This window comes from Carcharodon carcharias, chromosome 3, assembly GCF_017639515.1.
Source record: "Carcharodon carcharias isolate sCarCar2 chromosome 3, sCarCar2.pri, whole genome shotgun sequence".
NCBI lineage: Eukaryota > Metazoa > Chordata > Chondrichthyes > Lamniformes > Lamnidae > Carcharodon > Carcharodon carcharias.
Window position 1 is genome coordinate 4,920,379 of NC_054469.1, and position 24,993 is coordinate 4,945,371.

General features: G+C 54.0%; 1 protein-coding gene across 3 annotated transcripts in view; it reads right to left on the reverse strand.

Annotated features, from left to right (window-relative positions):
- tonsl (tonsoku-like, DNA repair protein) overlaps positions 1 to 24,993 on the reverse strand; it is a 109,333-nt gene that overhangs the window by 16,521 nt on the left and 67,819 nt on the right. For all 3 annotated transcript variants that reach the window (XM_041184553.1, XM_041184555.1, XM_041184554.1), the window contains exons 15-19: positions 20,470 to 20,633; positions 19,113 to 19,233; positions 15,723 to 16,744; positions 6,478 to 6,584; positions 5,038 to 5,194 (exon numbers count right to left, since the gene is read on the reverse strand). In XM_041184553.1, the coding sequence (XP_041040487.1) occupies positions 5,038 to 5,194; positions 6,478 to 6,584; positions 15,723 to 16,744; positions 19,113 to 19,233; positions 20,470 to 20,633 (1,571 nt within the window). The remainder of the gene's footprint in view (positions 1 to 5,037; positions 5,195 to 6,477; positions 6,585 to 15,722; positions 16,745 to 19,112; positions 19,234 to 20,469; positions 20,634 to 24,993) is intronic.

Consider the following 24,993-nt stretch of genomic DNA (forward strand, 5'->3'; position numbering starts at 1 on the left):
TGCGCCCGCCCACACCCAGCGCCCGCCCACACCCAGCGCCCGCCCACACCCAGCGCCCGCCCACACCCTGCGAAAGCCTACACCCTGCGCCCGCCCACACCCAGCGCCCGCCCACACCCAGCGCCCGCCCACACCCTGCTCACACCTACACCGTGCACCCGCCCACACCCAGCACCCGCCCACACCCTGCACCCGCCCACACCCTGCACCCGCCCACACCCTGCTCACACCTACACCGTGCACCCGCCCACACCCAGCGCCCGCCCACACCCTGCTCACACCTACACAGTGCACCCGCCCACACCCAGCGCCCGCCCACACCCTGCTCACACCTACACCCTGCGCCCGCCCACACCCTGCACCCGCCCACACCCTGCGCCCGCCCACACCCTGCGCCCGCCCACACCCTGCGCCCGCCCACACCCTGCGCCCGCCCACACCCTGCGCCCGCCCACACCCTGCGCCCGCCCACACCCTGCTCACACCTACACCGTGCACCCGCCCACACCCTGCTCACACCTACACCCTGCGCCTGCCCACACCCTGCGCCCGCCCACACCCTGCGCCCGCCCACACCCTGCGCCCGCCCACACCCTGCGCCCGCCCACACCCTGCGCCCGCCCACACCCTGCACCCGCCCACACCCGCGCCCGCCCACACCCTGCGCCCGCCCACACCCAGCGCCCGCCCACACCCAGCGCCCGCCCACACCCTGCTCACACCTACACCGTGCACCCGCCCACACCCTGCTCACACCTACACCCAGCGCCCGCCCACACCCTGCGTCCGCCCACACCCTGCGCCCGCCCACACCCTGCGCCCGCCCACACCCTGCGCCCGCCCACACCCTGCGCCCGCCCACACCCTGCGCCCGCCCACACCCTGCGCCCGCCCACACCCTGCGCCCGCCCACACCCTGCTCCCGCCCACACCCTGCTCACACCTACACCGTGCACCCGCCCACACCCTGCACCCGCCCACACCCTGCTCACACCTACACCGTGCACCCGCCCACACCCTGCTCACACCTACACCCGCCCACACCCTGCACCCGCCCACACCCAGCGCCCGCCCAAACCCAGCGCCCGCCCACACCCAGCGCCCGCCCACACCCAGCGCCCGCCCACACCCAGCGCCCGCCCACACCCAGCGCCCGCCCACACCCAGCGCCCGCCCACACCATGCGCCCGCCCACACCCTGCGCCCGCCCACACCCAGCGCCCGCCCACACCCTGCGCCCGCCCACACCCTGCGCCCGCCCACACCCTGCACCCGCCCACACCCTGCTCACAACTAAACCGTGCACCCGCCCACACCCTGCACCCGCCCACACCCTGCTCACACCTACACCGTGCACCCGCCCACACCCTGCACCCGCCCACACCCTGCACCCGCCCACACCCTGCACCCGCCCACACCCTGCTCACACCTACACCGTGCGCCCGCCCACACCCTGCACCCGCCCACACCCTGCTCACACCTACACCGTGCACCCGCCCACACCCTGCACCCGCCCACACCCTGCTCACGCCCACACCCTGCGCCCGCCCACACCCTGCGCCCGCCCACACCCTGCGCCCGCCCACACCCTGCGCCCGCCCACACCCTGCGCCCGCCCACACCCTGCGCCCGCCCACACCCTGCGCCCGCCCACACCCAGCGCCCGCCCACACCCAGCGCCCGCCCACACCCTGCGCCCGCCCACACCCTGCGCCCGCCCACACCCTGCGCCCGCCAACACCCTGCGCCCGCCCACACGCTGCTCACACCTACACCCAGCGCCCGCCCACACCCTGCGCCCGCTCACACCCTGCGCCCACCCACACCCTGCGCCCACCCACACCCTGTGCCCACCCACACCCTGCGCCCGCCCACACCCTGCTCACACCTACACCGTGCACCCGCCCACACCCTGCTCACACCTACACCCTGCGCCTGCCCACACCCTGCTCACACCTACACCCTGCGCCCGCCCACACCCTGCACCCGCCCACACCCTGCACCCGCCCACACCCTGCACCCGCCCACACCCTGCACCCGCCCACACCCTGCGCCCGCCCACACCCTGCGCCCGCCCACACCCTGCGCCCGCCCACACCCTGCGCCCGCCCACACCCTGCGCCCGCCCACACCCTGCGCCCGCCCACACCCAGCGCCCGCCCACACCCAGCGCCCGCCCACACCCTGCTCACACCTACACCGTGCACCCGCCCACACCCTGCTCACACCTACACCGTGCACCCGCCCACACCCTGCACCCGCCCACAGCCTGCGCCCGCCCACAGCCTGCGCCCGCCCACAGCCTGCGCCCGCCCACAGCCTGCGCCCGCCCACAGCCTGCGCCCGCCCACACCCTGCGCCCGCCCACACCCTGCGCCCGCCCACACCCTGCGCCCGCCCACACCCTGCGCCCGCCCACACCCTGCTCACACCTACACCGTGCACCCGCCCACACCTTGCACCCGCCCACACCCTGCTCACACCTACACCGTGCACCCGCCCACACCCTGCTCACACCTACACCCGCCCACACCCTGCACCCGCCCACACCCTGCGCCCGCCCACACCCTGCGCCCGCCCACACCCTGCGCCCGCCCACACCCTGCGCCCGCCCACACCCTGCGCCCGCCCACACCCTGCGCCCGCCCACACCCTGCGCCCGCCCACACCCTGTGCCCGCCCACACCCTGCTCACACCTAAACCGTGCACCCGCCCACACCCTGCACCCGCCCACACCCTGCTCACACCTACACCGTGCACCCGCCCACACCCTGCTCACACCTACACCCTGCACCCGCCCACACCCTGCACCCGCCCACACCCTGCACCCGCCCACACCCTGCACCCGCCCACACCCTGCACCCGCCCACACCCTGCTCACACCTACACCGTGCACCCGCCCACACCCAGCGCCCGCCCACACCCTGCACCCGCCCACACCCTGCACCCGCCCACACCCTGCTCACACCTACACCCTGCACCCGCCCACACCCTGCACCCGCCCACACCCTGCTCACACCTACACCGTGCGCCCGCCCACACCCTGCGCCCGCCCACACCCTGCGCCCGCCCACAGCCAACGCCCGCCCACAGCCTGCGCCCGCCCACAGCCTGCGCCCGCCCACAGCCTGCGCCCGCCCACAGCCTGCGCCCGCCCACACCCTGCGCCCGCCCACACCCTGCGCCCGCCCACACCCTGCGCCCGCCCACACCCTGCGCCCGCCCACACCCTGCGCCCGCCCACACCCTGCGCCCGCCCACACGCTGCTCCCGCCCACACGCTGCTCACACCTACACCCAGCACCCGCCCACACCCTGCGCCCGCTCACACCCTGCGCCCGCTCACACCCTGCGCCCGCTCACACCCTGCGCCCGCTCACACCCTGCGCCCGCTCACACCCTGCGCCCGCTCACACCCTGCGCCCGCTCACACCCTGCGCCCGCTCACACCCTGCGCCCGCCCACACCCTGCGCCCGCCCACACCCTGCGCCCGCCCACACCCTGCGCCCGCCCACACCCTGCTCACACCTACACCCTGCGCCCGCCCACACCCAGCGCCCGCCCACACCCAGCGCCCGCCCACACCCTGCGCCCGCCCACACCCTGCGCCCGCCCACACTCTGCTCACACCTACACCGTGCACCCGCCCTCACCCTGCGCCCGCCCACACCCAGTGCCCGCCCACACCCAGTGCCCGCCCACACCCTGCTCACACCTACACCCTGCGCCCGCCCTGCACCCTGCACCCACCCTGCGCCCGCCCACACCCTGCGCCCGCCTACACCCTGCACACACCTACACCGTGCACCCGCCCTGCACCCTGCACCCACCCTGCGCCCGCCCACACCCTGCACACACCTACACCATGCACCCGCCCTGCACCCTGCACCCACCCTGCGCCCGCCCACACCCTGCGCCCGCCCACACCCTGCGCCCGCCCACACCCTGCGCCCGCCCACACCCTGCGCCCGCCCACACCCTGCGCCCGCCCACACCGTGCTCACACCTACACCCTGCGCCCGCCCACACCCTGCGCCCGCCCACACCCTGCGCCCGCCCACACCCTGCGCCCGCCCACACCGTGCTCACACCTACACCCTGCACCCGCCTACACCCTGCGCCCGCCCATACCCAGCGCCCGCCCACACCCTGCGCCCTCACTGCCCACAGCCTGCACCCACCTTATGCCTGTCCTGGGAGTGTTTGATGGGGACAGTGTAGAGGGAGCTTTACTCTGTATCTAACCGCATGCTGTACCTGTCCTGCGAGTGTTTGATGGGGACAGTGTAGAGGGAGATTTACTCTGTATCTAACCCCGTGCTGTACCTGTCCTGGGAGTGTTTGATGGGGGCGGTGTAGAGGGAGCTTTACTCTGTATCTAACCCCGTGCTGTACCTGTCCTGGGAGTGTTTGATGGGGACAGTGTAGAGGGAGCTTTACTCTGTATCTAACCCCGTGCTGTACCTGTCCTGGGTGTGTTTGATGGGGACAGTATCGAGGCAGCTTTACTCTGTATCTAACCCCGTGCTGTACCTGCCCTGGGAGTGTTTGATGGGGACGGTGTAGAGGGAGCTTTACTCTGTATCTAAACCCGTGCTGTACCTGTCCTGGGAGTGTTTGATGGGGACAGTGTAGAGGGAGCTTTACTCTGTATCTAACACCGTGCTGTACCTGTCCTGGGAGTGTTTGATGGGGACAGTGTAGAGGGAGCTTTACTCTGTATCTAACTCCGTGCTGTACCTGCCCTGGGAGTGTTTGATGGGGACAGTGTAGAGGGAGCTTTACCCTGTATCTAACCCCGTGCTGTACCTGTCCTGGGAGTGTTTGATGGGGACAGTGTAGAGGGAGCTTTACCCTGTATCTAACCCCGTGCTGTTCCTGTCCTGGGAGTGTTTGATGGGGACAGTGTAGAGGGAGCTTTACTCTGTATCTAACCCCGTGCTGTAACTGTCCTGGGTGTGTTTGATGGGGACAGTGCAGCAGGAGCTTTGTTCTGTATCTGCCCAAGTTTTAAGACTGTGGTATCAGATCTTACCTCCTCATCGTTCTGTAAAACGTGGATGATGGGGTCCTGTGGGGCGAGCAGTGCTCCTTCCTTCTTCAGTGAGAGTTTGGGCCGCAGTCCACAGGTCTGGTAATATCGCTGGGTGGCCTGTTCAGCCAGCCAGGACACAGTGCGCACCTCGCTGTCACTGTGGGGAGGAGGGGAGGTTAAACTCACAGCTGAAACTGGAAACAGAGATTCAATGGGCAAACAGCTCCTATCGACTGAATGTAAAGCTTCAGCTAGGACCTCATATCCCACAGCTGAGCCCCCCTGCCCCCAACCCGCTGGTTGCGGGTCCAGAAGCATCCACAGAGACCCCTCCCCTATCTCCCATCATGGGGTCGCTCTCCCTAGCTGGGCCAATATCATTGGCTAACCATTTGGCTAAAGGAAGCAGCACACCCGTGCCGTGGTTGTAATCATTGCCGATGATTCACTGGACTATTGCAGAGGGTTTTAGGAGCCATTAGAGTATGGGACCGACATAAGGTACAAGCCAGGCCCTAGGGGAAGAATGGCAGGTTACCCACTCCGGAAGGACGTTGTTTCAAATAAACAACTGGTTCACCAATGTTTTTTTTGATGCTAGCCAGGTTGTTGATGAAGTCACCTTTCCAACTTCCCAGGGCAGGTTCGCGTTCCTGTTCTGTCGGTCACCAGAACAGCAGCATACCATAAAAAGGGAACAATACTTTGCTTAGACCAGACTGTGCACAGTTCAAGTCTCTGTATTGTGGAAAGAATATAGATGCACTGGAGAAGGTGTAAAAAAAAAAAGAAAAAGGTTTACTGGAACGATATCAGAACCGAGAGATGTCAACTATCAGGGAAGGTTGAACAGGCTGGGACTCTTTCCTACAGAAAAATGCTGAGTGTCTGAAACATTTCTTAAAGGGTTTAAAATTTCTAAAGGATTTGACAGGGTGGATGTAGAGAAGATGATCCCACTTGTGCGGAGACCAGAATTAGGGGCCATCAATGTAAGATAGTCACTGATAAATCCAATGGGGAGTTCAGGGGAAAATTTCTTCACCCGGGGGTGAGAACGTGGAACGCGCTTCCACAGGGAGTGGTTGAGGCGAATCGTGTAGATACATCTAAGGGGGGGAACTGGATAAACACATGAGGGAGAAAGAAATAGAAGGATATGGTGATAGGGGTGAGGTGAAGAGGGGATGGGAGGAAGATTCTGAGGATTCAGCTGCACAAAGACATTTCCCCCACAAGTGGCAAAGGCTTCTCGGAGGAATTCTCGAGATTAATTCCCCCCCTCTGTTTCCCCACCTTTCATCTCTCCCCCCAGGAGATTCCATGTCTGCTGGTCGATGGGAGTTGCTTCATCATCAAAGTCCACTGGTTATTTAGGTGGCTGGAATTACAACCACCTCCTCACCCCCACAATACAAACACCTTGAACGTACCACTCACCTGTGTAGTATCGGAATCAGGAAGATGTCTTCCTGAACCTTGACCTTCACTCTGATTGATGGAGGCGCCGCTGAGTTGACAGGTGGTATAAATGGTTGAGCTGATATCTGGCGAGAGACAGTGATCGATAGATTACTGAGCAGAGAGCTGTTAACTACCGAGTAACTAGAGAGGGTCGATAGATTACTGAGCAGAGAGCTGTTAACTACCGAACACCTAGAGTGGGTCGATAGATTACTAAGCAGAGAGCTGTTAACTACCGAGTAACTAGAGAGGGTCAATAGATTACTGAGCAGAAAGCTGTTAACTACCGAACACCTAGAGAGGGTCAATAGATTACTGAGCAGAAAGCTGTTAACTACCGAACACCTAGAGTGGGTCGATAGATTACTGAGCAGAGAGCTGTTAACTACCGAGTAACTAGAGAGGGTCGATAGATTACTGAGCAGAGAGCTGTTAACTACCAAGTAACTAGAGAGGGTCGATAGATTATTGAGCAGAAAGCTGTTAACTACCGAACACCTAGAGAGGGTCGATAGATTACTGAGCAGAAAGCTATTAACTACCGGGTAAGTAGGGAGGATAACGATAAAAACAAAACTGCTGGAAATCCAAAACAAAAATAGAAACAGCATTACCTGGAAAAACTCAGCAGCTCTGGCAGCATCGGCGGAGAAGAACTAGGTTGACGTTTCGAGTCCTCATGACCCTTCAACAGAACTAAGTAAAAATAGGGAAGGGCTGAAATATAAGCTGGTTTAAAGGGGGGGAGAAGGGTGGGGAGCGGTTGTTGGGACAAGCAAGCAGTGATAAGTGGAGATAACCAAAAGATGTCACAGATGAAAGAACAAAGAGGTGTTGAAGGTGGTGATATTATCTAAAGGAATGTGCTAATTAAGAGTGGAGAGCAGGATAAGCAAGGTACAGATGGCTCTAGTGGGGGGGTGGGGTGAAATAAGACTAAAAGGGCATAAAAGGTATAGATAAACGATGGGTGGAAACACATTTTTAAAAAAAATTGAAATAGGTGGGAAAAGAAAAATCTATATAAATTATTGGAAAAAACAAAAGGAAGGGAGAAGAAACGGAAAGCGGTGGGGATGGAGGAGGGAGTTCATGATCTAAAATTGTTGAACTCAATATTCAGTCCAGAAGGCTGTAAAGTGCCTAGTCGGAAGATGAGGTGCTGTTCCTCCAGTTTGTGTTGAGCTTCACTGGAACAATGCAGCAAGCCAAGGACAGACATGTGGGCATGAGAGCAGGGTGGAGTGTTAAAATGGCAAGTGACAGGGAGGTCTGGGTGATGCTTGCGGACAACCGAAGGTGTTCTGCAAAGCGGTCGCCCAGTCTGCGTTTGGTCACTCCAATGTAGAGGAAACCGCATTGGGAGCAACAAATGCAGTAGACTAAATTGAGGGAAGTGCTAGTGAAATGCTGCTTCCCTTGAAAGGAGAGTTTGGGCCCTTGGACGGTGAGGAGAGAGGAAGTGAAGGGGCAGGTATTGCATCTTTTGCGTGGGCATGAGGAGGTGCCGTAGGTGGGGGTTGAGGTGTAGGGGGTGATGAAGGAGTGGACCAGGGTGTCACGGAGGGAACGATCCCTGCAGAATGCCACCGGGGGGAGGTGAAGGGAAGATGTGTTTGGTGGTGGCATCATGCTGGAGTTGGCGGAAATGGCGGAGGATGATCCTTTGAATGCGGAGGCTGGTGGGGTGATAAGTGAGGACAAGGGGGACCCTATCATGTTTCTGGGAGGGAGGAGAAGGCGTGAGGGCGGATGCGCGGGAGATGGGCCGGACACGGTTGAGGGCCCTGTCAACGACCGTGGGTGGAAAACCTCAGTTAAGGAAGAAGGAGGACATGTCAGAGGAACTGTTTTTGAAGGTAGCATCATTGGAACAGATGTGATGGAACTGAGAGAATGGGATGGAGTCCTTACAGGAAGTGGGGAGTGAGGAGCTGTAGTCGAGGTAGCTGTGGGAGTCGGTAGGCTTGTAATGGATATTGGTGGACAGTCTATCACCAGGAATTGAGACAGAGAGGTCAAGGAGAGGAAGGGAAGTGCCAGAGATGGACCATGTGAAAATGATGGAGGGGTGGAGATTGGAAGCAAAATTAATAAATTTTTCCAGGTCCCGACGAGAGCATGAAGCAGCACCAAAGTAATCATCGATGTACCGGAGAAAGAGTTGTGGGAGGGGGCCGGAGTAGGACTGGAACAAGAGACAGGCATAGCTGGGGCCCATGCGGGTACCCATAGCCACACCTTTTATTTGGAGGAAGTGAGAGGAGTTAAAGGAGAAATTGTTCAGCGTGAGAACAAGTTCAGCCAGACGGAGGAGAGTAGTGGTGGATGGGGATTGTTCGGGCCTCTGTTTGAGGAAGAAGCAGAGAGCCCTCAGACCACCCTGGTGGGGGATGGAGGTGTAGAGGGATTGGATGTCCATGGTGAAGAGGAGGCGATTGGGGTCAGGGAACTGGAAACTGTTGATGTGACGTAAGGTGTCAGAGGAATCACGGATGTAGGTGGGAAGGGACTGGACAAGGGGAGAGAGAAGGGAGTCAAGATAGCAAGAAATGAGTTCCGTGGGGCAGGAACAGGCTGACACGATCGGTCTACCGGGACAGTTCTGTTTGTGGATTTTGGGTAGGAGGTAGAAGCGGGCCGTCCGAGGTTGGGCGACTATCAGGTTGGAAGCTGTGGGAGGAAGATCCCCAGAGGAGATGAGGTCAGTGACAGTCCTGGAAACAATGGCTTGATGTTCAGTGGTGGGGTCATGGTCCAGGAAGAGGTAGGAGGAAGTTTCTGCGAGTTGACGCTCAGCCTCCGCGAGGTAGAGGTCAGTGCGCCAGACAACAACAGCACCACCCTTGTCAGCGGGTTTGATGACAATGTCAGGGTTGGACCTGAGAGAACGGAGTGCAGTAAGTTCAGCGAGAGAGAGATTAGAATGGGTGAGAGGAGCAGAGAAATTGAGACGAGTAATGTCACGCTGACAGTTCTCAATGAAAAGATCAAGAGAAGGTAAGAATCCAGAGGGAGGGGTCCAGGTGGAGGGAGAATATTGGAGATGGGTAAAAGGATCCTTTGAACGGGGAGAGGACTCCTGCCCAAAGAAGTGAGCCCGGAGACGAAGACGGCGGAAGAAGAGTTCAGCATCGTGCCGAGCCCGAAATTCATTGAGATGAGGGCGTAAGGGTATGAAACTAAGTCCTTTGCTGAGCACTGAACATCCAACAATCCCCCCTTTCTCTACCCCACCCCCCCCCAAACCAGCTTATATTTCACCTCTTCCCTAGTTTTACTTAGTTCTGTTGAAGGGTCATGAGGACTTGAAACATCAACTGTGCTCTTCTCCGCCGATGCTGCCAGTCCTGCTGAGTTTTTCCGAGGGAGGATAATGAATTAGGCCTGTTAACCACCAAATAATTGGAGAGGGTTGATGGATTACTGAGCAGAAACTTATTAACTACCGAGTAACTGTCACTAGAAGTGTCACCAACTGCAGAAACCTGAGCTCCGAGTTGTGGAACTCAAGCGGCGGCCGGGGTCACTGGGGTGGATTCGTAAGGCTGAGGATTACATGGATAGCACGTTCAGAGAGGTCACACTGCAGCCAAGAAGTAGACAGGCAGAGAGGGAATGGGTGGTCGCCAGAGTATCCAAGAGGAACAGGCAGGTAGTGTGCCCTGAGGCACTCTCACTCTCTAACCGCTGTAGCAAGAGCCAAGTTCGTGGTATCACAGGTGGCTCTGCTGTACAGGAGAGGAAGAGGAAGAGCGGAAGTACTGTTGCGGCAGGGGATTCCATAGTTAGGGGAGCAGCCAGGCGTTTCTGCGGAGATGGTATGTCACCTCCCTGATGCCAGGGTCAAGGATGTCAGGGGGAGGCTGGACGCAGAACATTCTTTCAGGGAAGGGAGAGCAGCCAGAGGTTGTGGCCCACATTGGCAAAGGTAGAAAAAGGGATGAGCGCCTGAAAGCAGGTTTTAGGGAGTTAGGAAGGGAATCAAAAAGCAAGGCCTCAAGGGCAGTAATCTCAGGATTACTCCCAGTGCCATGTGCTAGTGAGCAGATGAATAGGAAGACTGAGCAGTTCAACGCGCGGCTGGAGTAGGAGGGAGGGGTCTAGATCTGAGGCATTGGGACCAGTTTTGGGGCCCGTACATGAAGGATAACTTACACCTTAACAGGACTGGGACTAATATCCTCGTGGGGAGGTTTGCTAGTGCTGTAAGGGAGAGTTTAATCTAGATTGGCAGGGGGATGGGAACCTGAGGGGAAATTCAGAGTGCAGAGGAGAAAATCGGGCAGCGGGAAGTAGAGAAGTATTAACTGATAAGGGGGATATATCAGAGAGTAGCATCAAGGTAAATAGAATCCTTGGAGAGTTTGACAGAACTGTAGTAGGCAACAGTAAATCATTAGATGGGGTCAGAGCATGGGGGAAAGTTAAAAAGACTAAATCAGGATTAATGTGCATGTACATGAATGCACGGAGTGTGGTTAGTAAGATTGGTAAACTACAGGCACAGGTTGACAAATGGAACTATAATATGATTGCTATAACAGAGACCTGGCTCAAAGAAGGGCAGGCGTTGATGTTAAATATTCCTGGGTACACAGTATTTAGGAGAGACAGGAAAGGAAGAAAAGAGCAGGGAGTGGCAGCATTGATTAAAGGTGGCATTACAGTACTGGAGAGAGAAGATGTTCCAGAGGAGTCAAGGCCAGAACCTCTCCGTCTAGAGGTAAGGAATGAAATATGTGCAATAACGTTGATTGGTGTAGTATATAGACCACCAACTAGTGGAAGGGATCTGGAGAAACAAATCTGCAAGAAATTACAGAGAGGTGCAAGAATTATAGAACAAGTATAATGGGGGACTTCAATTATCCAAATATAGGCTGGGATAGGAATAGTGACAAGGGACAAGAAGGGCGAGAGTTCTTGTAGTGTGTTCAAGATAATTTTCTTCAGTATGTTTCCAGTCCAATGAGAGGACAGGCACTGTTGGACCTGGTTCTGGGGAATGAGTTGGCCCAAGTGGATCAAATATCAGTGGGAGAGCCTCTGGGGGACAGTGACCTTTGTATCATAAGGTTTAGGTTGGCTATGGAGAAGGACAAGGAACAATCCAGAGCAGGGGTAATTAATTGGGTGAAAGCCAACTTTGATGGGAGAAGAATGCATCTGAGTCGAGTGAGTTGGAATCAAATGTTGGCAGAAAAGACGGTGCCTGAACAATGGGCCACCCTCAAAGAAAAAGTGTTACAGGCCATTTCAGCGTATAATCTCTTGAAGGGGAGAGGTAGGACAAATAAATCCAGAGCACCCTAGGTAACAAGAGGGATAGGGGTAGAGATGAAAAGGAAGAACTGCGCATACAACAGATGTTAGGTAGCAAAACACAATGGAGAATCAGGCTGAATATAGAAGGACCAGAGGGGAAGTGAAGTGAAGAAACTCATAAGAAAAGCAAAGAGAGAGCATAAAGAGTCTGGCAGCAAACATAAAAAGGAACCCCCAAGGTGATCTATAAGTAAATAATAAAAGGGTGGTAAAAGAAAGAGTAGTGCCGATTAGGGATTAAAAAAAAAAGGGGGGACTTGCATGTGGAGGCTGGAGAAATATTGGGAGGTGTTAAATGGGTTCTCTGCATCTGTCTTTACAAAGGAAGGAGATGCTACCCAGTCCGAGGTGAGAGGAGGTAACTGGTACGCTCGGAGAATTGACAATCGAGAGTAAGATGGCGTTGGAAAGGCTATCTTTACTTACAACAGATAAGGTAATAGGAAGCATCCAAAGGGACTGAGGAAAGCGAGTGTGGAAATTGCCGAGGTACTAGTGATAATCTTCCAGTCTTCCTTGGACACAGGGGCCAGAGGACTGGAGAATTATTCCAGAAGGGGTGTAAGGATAACGCTCAGTGGTAGGGAAGCTTCTAGAAACGATAGTTCGGGACAAAATCAATTGGCACTTAGACAAGGGCAGGACGATGAAGGAATCCATGCTGGCTTTCATTAAGGAAAAATCAGGTTTAACTAACTTGCAGATTTTTGAGGAGGTAACAGAGAAAGTTGATAAGGGCAATGCTGCTGATGTGTAAGTGGATCTTCAAAAGGCATTTGATACAGTGCCACACAACAAACACGCGAGCAAAATTCGAGCTCATGGAGTAAAAGGGAAAGTAGGCACTTGGATAAGAAATTGGCTGAGTGACAGGAAACAGAGAGTAGTGATAAATGGATGCTTTTCAGATTGGAGGAAGGTTTGCAGCGGAGTTCTCCAGGGGTCAGTGCTCTTCTTGATATATATTGATGGCCTAGACGGTGGTGTGCAGGGCATGATTTCAAAATTTGCAGATAATACAGGAACTGGAAACACTGTGACGAGGATAGTCTTGAACTTCAAGAGGGCATAGGCATGGTGGTGGATTGGGCAGACAAGTGGCAGATGAAGTTCAATGCAGAGAAGTGTGAGGTGACTCTTGTTGGCAGGAGGAATATGAAGGGTCAGTATAAAATAAAGGGAGAAACTCTAAAGAAGGTGAAGGAACAGAGGGACCTCGGTGTATATGTACATAGGTCATTGCAGATGGCAGGGCATCTTGAGAGAGCAGTTAATAAAACATATAGTATCTTAGGCTTTAGTAATAGGGGCATTGAGAACCAGAGTAAGGTCGTCGTGTTGAGCTTGCATAAGACACCAGTTAGGCCACATCGGAGTATTGCACCATACTTGAGGAAGGATGGGCACCATACTTGAGGAAGGATGTGAAGGCATTGGAGAGAGTACAGAGGAGATTCACAAGAATGATTCCCGGAATAAAGAACTGTAAATAATAGGATAGATTGGAGAGGTTAGGTCTGTTTTCCTTGAACAGAAGACTGAGAGGAGACTTGGAGGTATTCAATATCACATCCGTCTTCACCCAAGAGAATGAGGATGAAGGTATCGAACTCGGGGAGAGAGACTGGGAGGTTCTTAAGCAAATTGATATAGGGAGTGACAAGGTATTGGAGGCATTGGCAGGCTTAAAAGTGGACAAATCTCCAGGTCCGGATGATTTGTGTCCCAGACTGCTGAGGGAGGCAAGGGAGGAGATCGCAGGGGCTCTGATCCAAATTTTTAATTCTGCTCTGGCCATGGGGGAGGTGCCAGAGGACTGGAGAACAGCTAATATAGTTCCTCTATTTAAGAAGGGTTCTTGACATAAGCCAGGGAACTACAGATCAGTGAGTCTCACATCAGTGGTAGGGAAACTATTGGAGAAGTTCTGAAGGAGAGTATATATCTCCGCTTGGAGAGGCAAGGTTTGATCAGGGATAGACAGCATGGCTTTGTCAGAGGGAGGTCATGCCTAACAAATTTGAGTGAATTTTTTGAGGAGGTAACCAGGTGTGTAGATGAGGGTAGTGTAGTTGATGTAGTTTATATGGATTTCAGCAAAGCCTTTGACAAGGTCCCACATGGGAGACTTATAGAGAAGGCAAAGGCACATGGGAGACAGGGTAATTTGATAAGGTGGATTCAAAATTGGCTTAGTTGTAGGAGACAGAGGGTGATGACAGAAGGCTGCTTTAGTGACTGGAAGGCAGTGTCCAGTGGCGTACCACAGGGATCTGTGCTGGGTCCCCTATTATTTGTCATTTATATAAACAACATAGATGACTATGTGGGCGGTAGGATTAGTACGTTTGCGTCTGACACAAAGATTGGCTGGGTGGTTAATAGTAAGGTTGAGTGTCTTGGGCTACAGAAAGATATAGACGGGATGGTCAAATGGGCAGATAAGTGGCAGATGGAATTTAACCCTGAAAAGTGTGAGGTGATACACTTTGGAAGGAGTAATTTGACAAGGAAGTATTCAATGAACAGCATGGCACTAGGAAGTTCTGAGGAACAAAGGGACTTTGGCGTGTGTCCATAGATCTCTGAAGGCAGAGGGGCATGTTAGTGGGGTGGTGAAACAGGCATATGGGACACTTGCCTTTATCAATCGAGGCATAGATTACAAAAGTAGGGAGGTCGTGTTGGAGTTGTATAGAACCTTGGTGAGGTCACAGCTGGAGTACTGTATGCAGTTCTGGTCGCCACATTATAGGAAGGATGTGATTGCACTGGAGGGGGTGCAGAGGAGATTCACCAGGATGTTGCCTGGGATGAAACATTTAAGTTATGAAGAGAGGTTGGATAGACTTGGGTTGTTTTCGTTGGAGCAGAGAAGACTGAGAGGCGACCTGATCGAGGTGTATAAGATTATGAGGGGCATGGACAGGGTGGATAGGGAGCAGCTGTTCCCCTTAGTTGAAGGGTCAGTCACAAGGGGGCATAAGTTCAAGGTGAGGGGCAGGAGGTTTAGGGGGGATGTGAGGAAAAACCTTTTTACCCAGAGGGTGGTGACGGTCTGGAATGCGCTGCCTGGGAGGGTGGTGGAGGCGGGTTGCCTCACATCCTTTAAAATGTACCTGGATGAGCACTTGGCACGTCATAACATTCAAGGCTATGGGCCAAGTGCTGGTAAATGGGATTAGGTAGGTAGGTCAGGTGTTTCTCACGTGTCGGTGCAGACTCGATGGGCCGAAGGGCCTCCTCTGCACTGTCAGATTCTGGGATTCTATGAGGGGTATGGACAGGGTAAATAGTGAGAAACTGTCCCCACTCAAGAGAGCATCAAGAACCAGAGGGTAGAAACTCAAAATAATTGGCAAAAGGAGTAAATGTGATGCAAGGAAAAATTGTTTCACCCAGAGGGTGGTTGGAGTCTGAAACGACCTTCCTGAGAGAGCGGTGGAGGCAGGTTCAATCGAGGTATTCAAAGGGGGAGTTGGATTGCTTCCTGAAAAGAATGAATGTGCAGGGTTAAGGGGATAGGCAGGGGAGTGGGATTAGGTAGAATGCTCTTTCAGTGAGCCAGTGCAGACTCAATGGGCTGAATGGCCTCCTTCTGCACTGTAAGCGTTCAGTGATTCTGTGAGCCAGAGAGGGTCGATTGGTTACTGAGCAGAGACCTGTTAACTACTGAGTGACTGGACTGAAGGATTAATGACTATGACCTGTTAACTACCATGGCACTAGATAGGATCGAAGGCTTACTGAATGGTGAACTATCGAGTAACTAGAGAGGGGGAACTGAGGGATTACTGAGGGGAAGGTTGCTGGGTGGAACGTGTTTCTTGGTAAGGGTCATTATGTTGAGGTGAGGGGCTGTGAAATAAACAAGGAAGAGTTTCATATGTTACCAATGAATTGGCAGGTGCTGTTGATACACGAGTTGCGCAGATGATCTCAGATGTACGAGGAACAGATGTATCGGCGATGGTCCTCGCGTTGCCCCTTTGGTTTCTAGTCCGCCCGACGACAGCCCTGTCCACTATCTGGGTCATGCGCATCTGCCTCGATCGCTTTCTCTGCAGGGTGAGCCTCTCAGTGGATTCAGGGACCTCTGAACTCGGGCAGAGCTCGTCTTCGCTGCTGCAGCTTGGCTCCTCTGACCCATTGGCACCACCCAGCCGGCAGTGTTCCCGCGATCTCTTCTTGGGCCGGCCGCTGCCCAGGTCATCCTCCAGCCAGCTGTCCTCCACATACTCGCTTTCGGGGATCAACGCCGATTTTCTTGCCGGCGGCTCAGCGTTAAGTGCTGGCTCTGCTAAAGCTTGGGATAAAATCCTGGACTTAGCACTCCCTAAATTCCGGATAGCCCGCTGATAGGCAGACGTCCCAGCACTGGGAATATCCAAGTCGCCTTCCTGCCCTGTCCTGGGAGAATGCCACTCGCTCGCCTCTTCCTGACTCGAACTCTCGTCATCGGTCAAGGCTGCCAATTGGCCACCATCGGTTTTGGCACTTCCAGGGTCAGCGGGTGACCTCTGCCCTATGACCCCGTGCTGTTTCTTCACTGGTCGGAACACCTCGACGGGGACATCCTCTTCAGAAGACTCCTCCTCAGCTAGAGCGGAACAATCCAGCTGGTTCTGAGCGGTCATCTGTGTACTGGACAGCAGAGGAATCCCAGGGCCACTGGTTGTCCCACAGCTGTGCTGCTGGCTTAGTCTGTGGATCACCCTCCCCTGGGTCAGAGGAGCTGCGCTCAAATTCTGCCTCTTTCCACACGAGCCTCCCAAGTCCCTCTGGTAATTTCTGCTCTCCGCTTCCACAGGACGAATGCTAAAAGGGGGGACACGTGATTCGATTGGCTCAAGCGACTGTGAACTTTCAGAATCAAACAGATCGCTCTCTCGAAAATCCTGAACAGGCGGCACTTCTGAGGAGGGGATTAAAAGCACAAGATAATCTTTCACAAATAGGAACGAGAATAAAACTCCCTCTACATTGTCCCCATCAAACACTCCCAGGACAGGTACAGCACGGGGTTAGATACAGAGTAAAGCTCCCTCTACACTGTCCCCATCAAACACTCCCAGGGCAGGTACAGCACGGGGTTAGATACAGAGTAAAGCTCCCTCTACACTGTCCCCATCAAACACTCCCAGGACAGGTACAGCACGGGGTTAGATACAGAGTAAAGCTACCTCTACACTGTCCCCATCAAACACTCCCAGGACAGGTACAGCACAGGGTTAGATACAGACTAAAGCTCCCTCTACACCATCCCCATCAAACACTCCCAGGACTGGTACAGCACGGGGTTAGATACAGAGTAAAGCTCCCTCTACACCGCCCCCATCAAACACTCCCAGGACAGGTACAGCACGGGGTTAGATACAGAGTAAAGCTCCCTCTACACCGCCCCCATCAAACACTCCCAGGACAGGTACAGCACGGGGTTAGATACAGAGTAAAGCTCCCTCTACACTGTCCCCATCAAACACTCCCAGGACAGGTACAGCACGGGGTTAGATACAGAGTAAAGCTCCCTCTACACTGTCCCCATCAAACACTCCCAGGGCAGGTACTGCAAAAGGTTAAACTTCCTCCAACATGTTTCCAGTCCTGTAGTGCTAGGTTGCTAAGAGAAGCCCCTGGTTTTTCATTTCCTTATCCCCATGATGCCCGCCCCACCAGCCGGAATGAGATACTGATTTGGAAGATTGGTCAGCGCAGTCACCAAGAACCAGGAAGGGAGCGAAAGGCTGGGGCTCTTTATTCTGGAAAAAAGGGCAGCTGAGGGGCTACTTCAGAGAGCTCTTGAGAATTCTGAATGGTTTTGATAGAGTGGATAGAGAGAGAATGGTTCCTCTTGTGGGGAAGAGCGGAACTCGAGGCCGTCAATATAGGGCAGTCACCCAATACCTCATTCAGAGAGCTAGTGCAGACATGATGGGTAGAATGGCCTCCATCTGCTCTGTAACAATTCAGTGACTCTAATAAATCCAATGGGGAATTCAGGAGAAGCTTCTTTACCCAAAGAGAGTGGTGAGAATGTGGAACTCGCTCCCACAGGGAGTGGTTAAGGTGAATAGAATAGATACATTGTAGAGGAAACTGAATAAACACAAGGAGAATGCAATAAAAGGACATGTTGATGGGGTCAGATGAGGAGGGGTGGAAGCTAAACGCGTATGAGGGAGAAGGGGATATAGGGTTAAGATGGTAGGTTTAGAAGAACGAGGATAGGAGGAGGCTTGAGTGGATTATAAATAACATCGTGGATCCAACGGGATACAGATCGGTTGGAGACTTGGATGGAGAAATGGCAGATGGAGTTTAATCCAGACAAATGCGAGGAAATGCATTTTGGAAGGTCTAATACAGGTAGGAATTATACAGTAAATGGCAGAACCCTTAAGTGCATTGACGGGCAGAGGGATCTGGGTGTACAGGTCCACAGGTCACTGAAAGTGGCAACGCAGGTGGATAAGATAGTCAGGAAGGCATAGGCATGCTTGTCTTCATTGGCAGGGGTATTGAGTATAAAAGCTGGGATGTCATGCTGCAGCTGTATAGAACCTTGGTTAGGCTACACTTGGAATACTGCGTGCAATTCTGGTTGCCACATTACCAGAAGGATATGGAGGCGTTGGAGAGGGTGCAGAGGAGGTTTACCAGGGTGCTGCCTGGTCTGGAGGTTATTAGCTATGAGGAGAGGTTGGAGAAACTCGGATTGTTCTCACTAGAGCGACGGAGATTGAGGGGCGACTTGATAGAAGTTTACAAAACTATGAGTGGCATGGACAGAGTAGATAGTCAGAAGCTTTTTCCCCAGGGTGGAAGAGTCAATTACCAGGGGACATAGATTTAAGGTGAGAGGAGAAAACTATAGAGGAGATGTGCGGGGCAAGTTTTTTATGCAGAGGGTAGTGAGTGTCTGGAATTCGCTGCCAGAGGAGGTGGTGGGAGCAGGTACGATAGTGGTGTTTAAGAGGCAGCTTGACAAATACATGAATAGGATGGGAATAGAGGGATACGGACCCCGGAAGTGCAAAATGTTTTAGTTGACGGGCAATATGATCGGCGCAGGCTTGGAGGGCCGAAGGGCCTGTTCCTGTGCTGTACTTTTCTTTGTTCTTTGGACTGGTTGGGCCGAGTGGTCTGCTTCTGTGCCGTGTATCCTGTCGGCGTGGAGCTGAACCAAGCTCAGTGGGATGGGGAATATGTTGCACCCCACCTCACTGACTGGCCAAGTAGCAATTGGCTATGAAACAGGTACTGAGCTCTGTGTCACCCCTCACCTCTGTTGGAGCTGCCCTTCAGCAGTTTCTCCACGTGTTTACACTGCTGCTTGGTGTCCTGGTCAAGGTGCTTGAAGTAAGTCTGACGCCACTTGTGCAGACTATCCAGGGGGGTCTGACCCTGAGGATTAAACAGAAGAAACAAAATATTCGATGAGAGATGGACTCACATCCTGTGGAAAACAGCTGACTATCAGGCAAGGTTCAGAAGAGTGGAGTTTGATTGGGATCAATTAACACTCAGTTATATTTATTATTTACTTAATCTTTAATCTTTTTTAAAAATCATTCACGAGATGTGGGCATCGCTGGCTGGGCCCAGCATTTATTGCCCACCCCTAATTGCCCCCTTGAGAAGGTGTTGGTGAGCTGCCTTCTTGAGCCGCTGCAGTCCATGTGGTGTGGGCACACCCACAGTGCTGTTAGGGAGGGAGTTCCAGGATTTTGACCCAGTGACAGTGAAGGAACGGCCGATATATTTCCAAATCAGGATGGTGAGTGACTTGGAGGGGAACTTCCAGGTGGTGGTGTTCCCATCTATCTGCTGCCCTTGTCCTTCTAGACGGTAGTGGTCGTGGGTTTGGAAGGTGCTGCCTAAGGAGCCTTGGTGAATTCCTGCAGTGCATCTTGTAGGTGGTACACACACTGCTGCTACTGTGCGTCGGTGGTGGAGGGAGCGAATGTTTGTGGATGTGGTGTCAATCAAGGGGGCTGCTTTGTCCTGGATGTTGTCAAGCTTCATGAGTGTTGTAGGAGCTGCACTCATCCAGGCAAGTGGAGACTAGATTGTGTGACTTCCACCTTATAAATGGTGGACAGGCTTTGGGGAGTCAGGAGGTGAGTTAGCAGGATTCCTAGTCTCTGACCTGCTCTTGTAGCCACAAAATTTATATGGCTAGACCTAATCAAGAGGTGGAATTTGGCAACATTTCCCAGACAAAATTCCCATAAATCAGCAATTGGAGCTAACGAGGGAAGGAAGACAGGAGTGAAGCCATGGTCAGTATGAGAGCCCCATAACCAAACCTATCCAAACCCTGTGGATCAGGCATTCCCAACTGTCACCGACCCGCGCATCCGCAACCGTCTCTGCTCCCAGCCGGCCCCACATTCCTGGCCATTGCTGCTCCTGATCCCGGCGTTCCCAAGCGGCTCCACATTCCCAGCCATCGCTGCTCCCAACTCCGGAGTTCCCAACCGGCTCCACATTCCCGGCCATCGTTGCTCCCAACCCCGGCGTTCCCAACCGGCTCCACATTCCCGGCCATCGCTGCTCCCGACCCCAGTGCTCCCGGCCTCCCACGTTCCCGGTGGTCGCTGCTCCTGACCCCGGCGTTCCCGACTGTCACTTTCTTACCATGGCATTCCTGACTGTCACGGATGCTCCTTTTTGAATCAGTAGTTCAGCGACGTTGAAATGTCCACAGTTGATGGCATCGTGAAGAGGTGTGATCCCCTCACAGTGCGGTCCACCGGGGTCATTCACATTCACCTGGTGATCCAACAGCAAACGGACAATTTCTGGGGAAGACAACAGCTGTAATTTAAAATCCCGGAGGCATTGGGTTAGTGCCTGGCTTTCGTTACCATTTTGCTAACTCTCCTTTATACTGGGCCCCAGCAGACTGAGTTCAGCCATGTTAACAGCAGATCACATGACTTAGGGACAGCTCCTTAAACCCCTGGCTCACTCCTAAGCAGGGAAGGGTCATCATTTGTCCAGTGAGCCCTCTGTCACTGCCAGCTCTCTAATCTCTCTCCTCTCCCCATGGTAACCTCTCCTCATATGGTCACAGTCAGCACTGCTCTGAACTTCCCTCTCATTTGCCCTGAGATCCTGCTCTATGCACTCTTCCTCTGCCCACATTCTCTGTAAAAATCTAAAATTAATATCATATTCCATTCAAACCAGCTCGCCTGTGTCCAATCTGTCAGATGCCTGTGATTTCATAGAATTGTTACAGCACATCATACCTGTGCCAGCCCACAATGAGCAATTCACCTCGTGCCATATCCCCACCTTCTCCCTGTAACCCTGCACCTTCTTCCTTTTCAGGTAACAGTCCAACTCCCTTTTGAATGCCTCGATTGAACCTGCCTCCACCACACACTCAGGCAGTGCACTCCAAACCCTAACCACTCACTGTGTGTATAAGTTTTCCCTCATATCTCCATTGCTTCTTTGGCCAATTACTTAAATCTGTGCCCTCTGATTCTCAACCCTTCCATCAATGGGAACAGTTTCTCCCTATCTACTCTGTCCAGACCCCTCATGATTTTGAATGCCTCTACCAAATCTCCCTGTCTTCTTTTCTCTAAGGAAAACAGTCCCAACTTCTCAAATCTATCTTCATAACTGAAGTCCCTCATCCCTGGAATCATTCTTGAGAATCTTTTCTGCACTCTCTCCAATACCTTCACATCCTTCCTGAAGTGTGGTGCTCAGAACTGGATGCAGTACTCCAGCAGACTCCAAACCAGTTCTATACAAGTTTAACTTAACCTCCCTGGTCTTGTACTCTGTGTCCCTATTAATAAAGCTTTATAACCGCTCTCTCAACCTGTCCTGTCACCTTCAATGACTTATGTACATATACACCCAGGTCCCTCTGCTCCTGCACCCACTTTAAAGTTGTACCCTTCATTTTATACTATCTCTCCATGTTCTTCCCACCAAAATGAATTGCTTCACATTTCTCTACATTGACCTTCATCTGCCAGTTGTCTGATCATTTTGCCAACTTGTCAGTGTCCTTTTTAAGTTCGACACTGTCCTCCTCACAATGTTTCCAAGTTTCGTATTGTTAGAACCATATCTCTCAAGGCTAAATTTTTCCTTTGCTAAATGGGAGGATTTGGCATGATCTGGATGTTAACCTAGGATTTTTTTTTAAAAAAAGGTCATGAGCTCAACTTGAAACCGTTATTAACAGGCCTCTTCCAAGCAAACACCTGACTTTTATGGTACTTGAAGATCTGGTTGTTTGTTTCCATCTGCAATCACTTTAATGAACAGAGAAAAATAAAACTGAAAAGGAAGGTTGGTAACTCGCTGGAAATCACATGGAGAGAGGAAAAAGACGGAGGTTGTGAAGCTGCTGGTTTTGAAGGCAGTCTTGTTGGAGAACAAGCTGAGAAAGGAAGGCAACCCTGGCTGGGTCCCTCTCTCAACCTTGCCTCAAATTGTGTGTGGCTATCAAGCTGCGGCCAGAGAACCCTCGTGAGTGTAACCAGTCTGCATTTGGACCGGTAAAGCTGAGACCAGTGGTGAGAGCTTCCAGACATCCAGCAGGACCTTCATACGAGGGAACTCCAGGTCAACAGCGTCGAGACCCTGCGAACTTTATCCTTTATTTTATAACGCTCATCCTCCAAAGCCCATCTCTGCAGAGAGACTCTATCTGTTTGTCCTTTGTTTATGTGTGTGTGTGCTAGGCAAATTCTTTAGGAAGAGATAGATACTTATACTTCCTGATTACAACTGCATGTTAATCAGTTCTTGGAACTCATTTAAAAGGAGTTTTGTTTTAAACTAAATTAATCATTGAGTTTTTTGAAAGAAGCCTGGTCAGAGTCTCCGTACTCGAGGAACAGGTACACAATTAGCCATTTCAGTGAGAAAATTAAACATTTGAATTAATGGTATGGCCTGTGGAGTAGTGGGGCTTGATAGTTAATGGAATGGCCTATGGAGTAGTGGGACTTGATAATTCACGCCCTTCTCCCATCCCAGTCGTAGCAGCATTGCCCACAAATTTTGAAATTGTGCCTTGTGCACCAAGGTCTAGGAACCGGTAGATGTAGTGTATTTGTGTTTCCAGAAGGCATTCGATAAGATGCCATATAAAAGGTTATTGCACAAGATAAGAGCTCACAGTATTGGGGGCAATGTATCAGGGTGGATTGAGGATTGGTTAACACACAGAAGACAGAGAGTCAGCATTAATGGGTCTTTTTCAGGTTGGAAAGACGTAACTAGTGGAGTGCCACAAGGATCAGTCCTAGGGCCTCAATTATTTAATATCTATATTAATGATTTGGAGGAGGGGGCAGAGTGCAATGTATCCAAATTTGCTGACGATACAAAAATAGGTGGGAGGGCAGATTGTGATGAGGACATAAGGAATCTGCAAGGTTCTTCTGGACAGGTTGAGTGAGTGGGCAAAAACTTGACAGATGGAGTTTAATGTAGGAAAGTGTGAGGTCATGCACTTTGGTAAGAAGAATCAAAAGGCAGACTATTATTTAAATGGCGAGAGACTCCAAAAGTGCAGCACAGAGGGATCTGGGTGTTCTTGTACATGAAACACAAAAAGTTAGCATGCAGATGCAGCAAGTACTCAAGGCAGCAAATGGAATTTTGGCCTGTTTCACTAGGGGGTTGGAGTTTAAAAATAGGGAAGTCTTGTTACAACTGTACAGGGAGTTGGTGAGGCCGCACCTGGAGCACTGTGGACAGTTTTGGTTCCCGTATTTAGGAAAGGTTATTCTGGCATTGGAGGCAGTTCAACAGAGATTCACTAGGCTGATTCCTGGGATGAAGGGTTTGACTTATCAAGAACAGCTAAACAGGTGAGGCCTTTATTCATTAGAGTTTAGAAGAGTGAGGGGTGATTCTGAGGGGACTTGACAGGGTAGATGTTGAGAAGATGTTTCCACTCGTGGGGGAATCTCGAACTAGGGAACATAGTTACAGGACAAGGGGACACTCATTTAAAACTGAGATGTGAAGGAATTTCTTCTCCCAGAGGGCAGTGAATGTCTGGAATTCTCTACCCCAGAGAGTTATAGAGGCCAGATCACTGAAAGTATTTAAAGAGGAGGTAGATAGATTTTGGAAATCTGGGGGAGTGGAGGGCTATGAGGAGCTGGTACGAAAGAGGGGCTGAGGCCTGGGGAAGATCAGCCATGATCTTATTGAAAGGCAGGACAGGCCTGAGGGGCCGAATGGCCTACTCCTGCTCCTATTTCTTATGTTCTTATGAAACAAAGCTACAATACTCAGCAGTCAATCAACTCATGGCCTTCCTGAGATGTTACAGTTTGATATGTTTCCTTTCACTTTTTTAGATTCCAGTGCACACCCCCTCCCCCGCTCTCTCCGGCTCCCAGCTCCCCTCCCCCGCTCTCTCCGGCTCCCGGCTCCCCTCCCCCGCTCTCTCCGGCTCCCCTCCCCCGCCCTCTCCGGCTCCCGGCTCCCCTCCCCCGCTCTCTCCGGCTCCCGGCTCCCCTCCCCCGCTCTCTCCGGCTCCCGGCTCCCCTCCCCCGCTCTCTCCGGCTCCCGGCTCCCCTCCCCCGCCCTCTCCGGCTCCCGGCTCCCCTCCCCCCGCCCTCTCCGGCTCCCGGCTCCCCTCCCCCCGCCCTCTCCGGCTCCCGGCTCCCCTCCCCCGCCCTCTCCGGCTCCCGGCTCCCCTCCCCCCGCACTCTCCGGCTCCAGACTCCCCTCCCCCGCCCTCTCCGGCTCCCGGCTCCCCTCCCCCGCCCTCTCCGGCTCCCGGCTCCCCTCCCCCCGCCCTCTCCGGCTCCCGGCTCCCCTCCCCCCGCCCTCTCCGGCTCCCGGCTCCCCTCCCCCCGCCCTCTCCGGCTCCCGGCTCCCCTCCCCCGCCCTCTCCGGCTCCCGGCTCCCCTCCCCCCGCCCTCTCCGGCTCCCGGCTCCCCTCCCCCGCCCTCTCCGGCTCCCGGCTCCCCTCCCCCGCCCTCTCCGGCTCCCGGCTCCCCTCCCCCGCCCTCTCCGGCTCCCGGCTCCCCTCCCCCGCCCTCTCCGGCTCCCGGCTCCCCTCCCCCGCCCTCTCCGGCTCCCGGTTCCCCTCCCCCGCCCTCTCCGGCTCCCGGCTCCCCTCCCCCGCCCTCTCCGGCTCCCGGCTCCCCTCCCCCGCCCTCT